An 8,152-nucleotide genomic window follows, 5' to 3' on the forward strand; every position below is an offset into this window, starting at 1 on the left:
ATCCCCAAACTTTTCCTCTCACAACACATCAGGGACATTGAAGAGAAATGAGTTTAATCCAAAGCAAAATGCTTTACTGAATATCATTCCTTTCCACTTCACGACGACAATTTAAAAGATTTTTATTTCTGCAAGGATTCTAAAGTCTAGAATAAATGTAGAGGATAGTGGTGAAGGGCTTGTTTACACACCTTTATACCACCGTGTAAGGAAGACCTAGCAGAGTTTACATTTGTGCCATGTAAATCGCTATAGAACCAGATGTGGCTTACAAGGTACCTTGTAACTCATCTCCTCTAAGCAATAAAGGCTTTTTTTTTTTTTCTGGCAGAAGTTTGAGAAACTTACTGCTGTTTTCTATCAGCACATACAACAGATGGCTGGCACATGCCTGCTTTGCTAAATGAAATGGGCTCTCTGCAAAATTACTCTTTGATCCCTAGTGGCATGTCCACAACACCACAATGCAAAATACCACAGCCTAGCAGAATCTAAACATTAAAAGTTTAAAGCTGTGTTTTTGATATGAGTACCTTCTGAAAAAAATCATGCTCACGGTATGTAAACATATTCACATTCCCACTTTGAAACCATGGACCAGGGGTCAAAAACCGAGGCATTTCCTCCACTGGGTGACAAAAAACACCACTGCAAAGGTATGATGGCAAACCCTAGGAGCAGGAAAGTATCCAACCACTTGGATTGTAACTATCAAAACGATCATAACTCCACTAGGGAAAAAAATGTGGACAGTACACATTAAGGGACTTATATACTAATAATCAGTGTTACCGTAACTTATGGAATTAGAAGAGGATAGTTAAGGTATTTGGCAGTCCTTTGAAGAGGGAGAGGAAGCATTTGAGTTAAAATTCACTTCTCTGTTGCCTTTCTTTCATTTTTTGTCAAGGGGAGAAAAGAGAGAAACATGTTCATACAAGTCTCCTTTCCTCAACCAGTCCAATGGGAAATTGAGACCACAAACTATGGCTAGTTTAATAGGACCAGTGTGACATTGTATCAAACACTATATTGCAAAAACAAGCTCTCTGGAGCTTTAGGGGCATTTAAATGACAGAATTAGATTATCTAGTTCACGTTACGGAAAGATGTCAGGAGAAGGATTCCACTTTTTAAAAAAAATTGCAAAAATATGAGTCAATTCTCAGGAAAATGATTTGTTTTTGACTGTTCTTTTGCCAACAGTACCTTCCTCGGTTTAAAGTTAAATGTGGATGCTGCTGGCTGGAGTCATTCACAAAGACACCACTATCCACATAAAGTTCTTGAGCTTTCCTTATACTTGATCTTGTGTTATTATTGTTCTTGCTTCTGACAGTTTGAAATAATTTGAGAAGTTTTTTAATTGATAGGGAGCTACGAAGGGTTATGAACACATTACTACTCCTTATATATTGATAAATATTGCACTCACTGTGCTTTATCTTCAGCATTTGCAGTATTTTGTTTTCTGTGGTGATACATAACACATTTCTACAGCTTAACTTAATAATCAATTCTTCTAAGATATACATGTGAACCCCTACTTCCCAGGACAGCAGACAAAATTCTCCTCTTCCCTTCCTGTATCCACAATAACACTTTACAGTTTTGTTTTTAAACATCCTGCAATTGAGAAAAATGAGGCTCTATCACTGACTTCTAGCAGCTATAAGAATTGTGACCATCATACATGATAACAAGCTTACTTTAAGATCTGGACCTATTGTTACAGATGGTTAGAACTTGCTTGGTAACCCATGTGGTAGGCTGGAAGTTAATACTGGCTGGCTATCTTCACCCAGAGAATTTCTATTCCATACACACCAATTTCACTCCAACCCTTGCCAACCATCTCAGAAATCCAGGCATTTGGTCACAAGGAGGTTGGAAAACTAGTACAAATGACTCAGCATAAATCCATCACCATGGCTATAAAAAAAAAAAGCGAACATAAAAAGATGCCCAATTAACTGGGTACTAGATTCATAGTATCTTAGCATCTATATGCAGGTGATAGAATATATTACAGTTACTAAAATCAAGTCTATATGATTTTTATAAATAAAAATATATACATATGATCTATAGGAACAAAAAATTTTGGCCTTGAACCAAATTGGTTCATATGGAAATCAGCAGCGGTGTCCTAATATTAGAATTCAGATTTGTCTAACAAAACTTCTCATTAAAGTTTTATTTGAAAGCCATTAGTTTTAGAAAGGGTTATTTTCCAAATAAAATGTTTAATTAGTGCATCATTTAGAAAACCAAAATGGTCACTCATGGCCCCTATCTGTGCCAAGTTTAGAGAAAAATTAGAATAAGGAATGCCTCATTGAAAAATATCAACTATTAAAAGTTATATACAGCAATAAAGAGTATTTTCCCTTAATTACTAAAAATCTTTTGAGCCTAAACCTCTTTAATAGAAATTCTTCTCTGATCTAAAGGCCTTGAAAAAGGGCATGTCAGAAAATGAGTATTTTAAATGGGAGATAAAGTAGAGACAGGGTTTTCCATGGAAAATGAGGATTTCACTGAAAGAGGTCAGGTCATCTAGTTTTAGATAGGAAAGCCTTCCTAGGCAGATTTTTGGGGATCTTGAAAGAAACTGATGAGAATCAGATAAGCATTAGTGAATTATTTGGGCTCCATAGTTATGATCCAGTCATGAAAACCATTTGTTTTACCATTTGGTTGAGTGATGTATGGTATAAAAATGATACCAGATAATAAATACAAGTAAACTATTTATAATGTGGAACATCATGCAAGTTTAAACTCTAAAGTATAGCTTTTTGCACATATTTAATGTAAAATAGTTTTTGAAATTATAAATCAATATACACTACTCATTGTGGAAAAAATAAAAATGTAACATACACAGATGTAACTAATATTGACACCTTGGAGAATCAGAGGTTACAGGTTGAAGATACAGGGTATCAAGTGCAATATTTACCAATATGTAAGGAACATTAATGTGTTCATAACCCTTCCTAGTTCCCTATCATTTAAAAACCTCTAATACATCAGCTGTTTATTCCTATGTTTGCCTATGTATTTTGTAATGGAATCAAGCAGAATATACTGTGATAGGCTGTTGACCTAATCTGTCATGAATATGTTTCTATGGTATTGAGTAGATGTCTAGAATATTCTTTTTTTTTTTTTTTTTTGATGTCTAGAATACTCTTTTTTTTTTATTAAAGATTTTATTTATTTATTTGACAGAGAGAAATCACAAGTAAGCAGAGGGGCAGTCAGAGAGAGAGGAGGAAGCAGGCTCCCTGCTGAGGAGAAAGCCCGATGTGGGGCTCAAACCCAGGACCTGGGATCATGACCTGAGCCGAAGGCAGCAGCTTAACCCACTGAGCCACCCAGGCGCCCCTAGAATACTCTTCTTAATGCTTCATTGTATTCTCCTCCCACTGTCAATGGACTTCTAAATTCTACCTATTTTTACTTTTAAAAAATAGCACAATATGAGGAAGAGTCTTGCACATAAATTTTTATTACTATCCATAATGATTTCCTTAGGATGAATCTCTGGAAGAAAAATTTCCCAGTCAACAGATGTCTAGCAAGCTTTTTGCTATCAGAATCAAATAGCCTTGCACAAAGCCTAACGGGGGCATCAGCCACATATAATAAGCAGGCCCCATTCTCAAAAACATACATACTCAAAACACTCAAAACACTCTTAAAAACTTGACCAACTTGATGTGGGGAAATGAATCGCACTGTAATTTTTATTTGCATTTGTTTGAAGTAGAACATAAAAGTTCTTTCAAATGGCCCCAAGAATACTTTGGGTTAATGGACTAATAATTTATTGGAAAGAGATAACACCTACTGCCTCTAGGTCTTCAATCTTAATGTCAGTTTAACTTTCTCCACGTGCTGCCAAAACACTTTTATATTAAGTTTAAAATTTTGTTAATCAGCTGTGTGTTTTAGCTTGTGTTGAAATCCTAAATGTTTGATATTATTTGGATGAAATAACTAGATAATGGAATGAACTTTTCATTTTCCATGTAGTTGTTTTGATGTGGTTTGGCTTTAGCCAGAGATGCCTTTCAAAATACTTAATTGGCATTGAAGTGATTATTTTTCTCATTTTCAAAATTTCCATGCATTTCAAAAATTATGCTGCTGGAGTCACATAACTTTATTGGGTAAAATAAATAAAATTTAAATAATACTTTTAAATGTCCTGCTATTTGGCAATATTGTGTAGATCCTGCCCGCCTCACTTACCCTCCCAGCTAATTAAAACAGACCCCAGAGTTCATGTAGTTACCTGTGGTAACCTAACCAGAGCAGACTGAACGTAAAAAGCAAGATAACTGAGGTGTTAACATTGCCCTGAGTATTGAGATAATCCACAGAGGCAATCAACACCTAAACAAGAGAGAAAAAGATGCTAGAAGCTTCATCTCCAAGCCAGTTCCAATATCTTCTCTAATCCATTACAAGGGACATTCCTGAGATCAATTCGTGATTCATTTTATACTCAACAATATTTCAGTGCTTACAAACACGTACTATGCTATAAAGCGACAGGGGAGATGACATGGTATTTAAGGCTTTGCTTCAAATTCCATTCTCCAGAAGACAAATGCATATGAGAAATAAATAAATAAGAACTGTTGACATTTTCTGTTTCTCCTACAGTTACCAAAACTTTTCAGTCAGGAAAGGGTGTAAGTTAAGCTATCGTCTAATGGTTCTCATAAATTCATAAAAGTGTAGGTGAAGAAAATATACTTTTCAAAACTAGAGAATTAATATTGATTTCATCTGCCAAGTGATTAAACGCAGATAGATTCAGGTGAAAAGAAAGGAGATGGAAAAAGGCCGTTCATGTTTTATTACCGATTTCGCACTATTCCAAAATCAATTGTCCATAAAGTAGGAAGAGGCAATTATAGGAAGAAAAGGAATAATCTTTAGAGCAATAGAAGCCTCAGTGAACTTATCTACCAAATGGGGGTATTAGAATAAATGGCTTTTCTGTTATGAACCTCAGTGGATCCAAAACATCTATTTCTTTTTTTACAACATGGAAATGTTGATGGGCCTAGATTTGGTTTATTTTGGAAAAAAAAACAAAAAAAAAAAAAAAAAGAGAGAGAACAGACCTGAGGGGAAAAACACATTTAAAATGGTCATGGTCACACCCAAAATATAACAGATAATTAGAGGGACCCAAAGTGGCTTCTCAATTCAAAATAATTACTTTTTATAAAGTGTTTTCTGGATCACATTCTTCATGAAAATAGCCATTTAAGTAAATTTAGAATTAAAAAAAGCCCCCAAAATGTGATTTTAATTATAATTACAATGATTTCCATAGTGGACACATTTTACCAACTCATGAGCAAAAGAAGTTAATACTTATTATTTGTCCCCTAAAGTAAATTCTCCAACTGCACAAAAGAAATTAAATTCACATAATATTTATCCTTCTTTTCTTTCCGAAATTAAAGGTCATTTATGCATTACTGGGACTGTACAAAAGGTAACATACAAAGGATGGTAATGTATTAAGAAATAAAAGAAATATTTCTTCATAAAAATATATTGCAGTTTTCTTTTTGCATACGAAAGTATTTTAAATGGTACTTAAAAAATCAATAGCCTGCAATATTTTACAAATGTTCTTACAGACACTTTTTGAGGCTGTGAACTTCAACCAGAAATATGTAGCCTTTACATTGTTCCAGTGAATAACATTCAAAATTTTTTTCCAAATCACAATGTCAAAAATATTCACAGAGTTTAAAATTTGTCATAAAGTACAAATAATGTCAAAAGTGATTGGCATATACTACAGCAAAGAGTCTTTTAGATATTATGTGTTTTTGTTTTTTTCCATATGTTTTACATATTTTATTCTAGCGTAGATATTATGTTAAATTTTAATGTCAATAATCGTAGAAAGAAGTGACGTTTGTATTTGTGTCTAGCAGACTGAAGAAGACATGGAGTCATATCAAAATAGCAAGCTTAGGAACACTGCTTACCTTTTTCCTTTGGGAATCTTTATGTGACACGTTTAAATAAGCGGAAGTTAATTCTTTATTTGCTTTGGAGATCACATGAGAAATCACTCTTAATGGTTGTAAAAATGCATCAGCCTACACACTACAGAGTATTATTTCTACCTGCCATCAGGCAGTGGAGATATTAAAAGGTAATTTTCTGCACCCTTCCTGATTATCAGTACTTACCTGCCCCGCAGCTTGCCAAGTAAAATTCATGGAATGGATATTGACAGGAATAGCTGGCATTCTCTGTTGTGCTTTTCTGAAATCATGTGTAAAAGGGGCCATTTTCCCTTCGGAAACAATCAAGATATCTTCTTCAAATCCTGGTTTAAAACAAAACAAAACAAAACAAAACCATCAAACGGGGCAGACTTAAAAGAATCCAAACCAGAAAACGCACGCAAAAAGAACACTAAAGAATTGGTATGGGCCACGTCTATACACAAAGCACCTGTCTAGGTACCCACTAATTTTCCTCGGTATGTGATAAGAACAGTGCCAACCACACATGGTTTCAGGAAACGGAGTGGACATAGTCACCGGGTGCTACTAAACGCGGGGTCCACCCCAAAACACAGGGTTGTAGAAACTAGCAACAGCATGATCAGAACTACATCAGCTTAGGTCTCTGGAGACAGAAGTTCCTACGCTTTCAGGTGGAAAAGAGCTGATTAAAAGGTGGAGGGGAGCAACCTTCCTTGAAAATTAAGTTTTAAAAACACACTTAAATGCATGCATCTCCCCTTTAACAGAAGCGCTGGAGAGAGCGGAGACGCAGGTAGCGAACGCAGCGGGCGCGGGAGCCTTACCTATGAGTACTCTCGCCTGGCGAGCATCGATCCACAGGTACAGGCTTTCCTCCCGCGGCTGCCCGACCTCCGCCCGCAGCACCAGCAGGCACGGGAGGATGCTCCACAGCCGGAGCGCGGCGGCGGGGAAGGCGCTTCTCCGGGCCATGCTCCTCCGAACCTCCCTCCCGGTGGCTCTCGCCGCTCAACCTCCTTCTGCCTCACCTACCCAGCCTGCGGCCGCGAAGTCCTCCCTCAGCCGAAGCTGCGCCCGCTTAGACCGCCGGGCGTGCAGCCCCCTGACTCCGGTGCAAGAGAGCCCGCGAGAGCGGAGAGAGGAGGGAGGGGAGTTCGGGCGCCGGCGGGGAGGTGAAGGGGGCGCGGGAGGGAGCGGGGACGGCGGAGACGCAAGACTGGCAAAGCAGGAGATGCCAGCACGCGCCGCGACGCCAACAGCCCCAGGGTTAAATACAGCCCAAGAGGGAAGAGCGGGAAGGGAGGGCGCGAGTGAGGTGCGTGCGAGGAGTGGCGCGACTCAGTCGGCCGCCGCTGGGGGGCGTTGGGGGGCGCGCGCGCTGGCGGCGCGAGACCCTCGGAGGCCGCGTCCACGCCGCGGGGCGCGGGTGCGAGCGCGCGCGGAGGGGGCGCGTGGTGTAGGCGGTTGCCAAGCCCGGCGTGGGGAGGGGCCCCTGGGCGGTCTCTCGCCTCTGCCTTCTACTTGGCGAGGCGTGGCCTGGGGGGAACCCCGAGAACTGACACGCTTGACTTGAGTGAGCGCTGAGGACAGTGATGATAATGCTGATGACGACGACGACAACGACTTCCATTCCCATGCCCGTGCCGAGGCAAGGCGCGTATTCCTTCACTTCTCCCTTTCCGCGCCTCTCGTTTCTCTCTGAGCAGCTCAACGCTGATACTTGGCGCATTCCCATCAGTGTAAAACCCGACCTGCGGTCCTGGGGTGCCCTTGATGGCAGGCGCTGGGCTTGGCTCGGCGCGCAGGGCTTCCATTCCGCACAGACAGTGAAGAAGGTGCTTTCACAGCTCGGGGAGGCTCTTCTCCCTGCTCACCCGGCGGCGCCAGGAAGGGTTCCCCTGGATGCTGGATGACAGGCGTACCTGACGCTGTCGGGGGTAGGACGCTTTAATATTTGCTGAGGTTTCCAGAAACTTGGAGGCACGCGAGGTGGTACTGAAATCACAGGCGCTTGGGGGCAGGACCAAGGTTCTGGCCTTGTCTATGGGAAGAGTAGTTGGCTGGCAGTGGGCTGTAGTCTAACAGAGCCACGCGACCTCAGCAAAAGGGAC

At 40.1% G+C, this 8,152-nt stretch overlaps 1 protein-coding gene across 1 annotated transcript in view; it reads right to left on the reverse strand.

The window, feature by feature from the left end:
- WIF1 (WNT inhibitory factor 1) overlaps window positions 1–7,476 on the reverse strand; it is a 68,132-nt gene extending 60,656 nt beyond the window's left edge. Inside the window, exons 1-2 of the mRNA XM_047743377.1 lie at window positions 6,866–7,476; window positions 6,240–6,379 (exon numbers count right to left, since the gene is read on the reverse strand). Of these exons, the coding sequence (XP_047599333.1) occupies window positions 6,240–6,379; window positions 6,866–7,013 (288 nt within the window). The 5' untranslated portion in view covers window positions 7,014–7,476. The remainder of the gene's footprint in view (window positions 1–6,239; window positions 6,380–6,865) is intronic.
- Between the last annotated feature and the right edge of the window lie 676 nt (window positions 7,477–8,152).

This window comes from Lutra lutra, chromosome 8 (assembly GCF_902655055.1).
Source record: "Lutra lutra chromosome 8, mLutLut1.2, whole genome shotgun sequence".
In the NCBI taxonomy this organism is placed as follows: domain Eukaryota; kingdom Metazoa; phylum Chordata; class Mammalia; order Carnivora; family Mustelidae; genus Lutra; species Lutra lutra.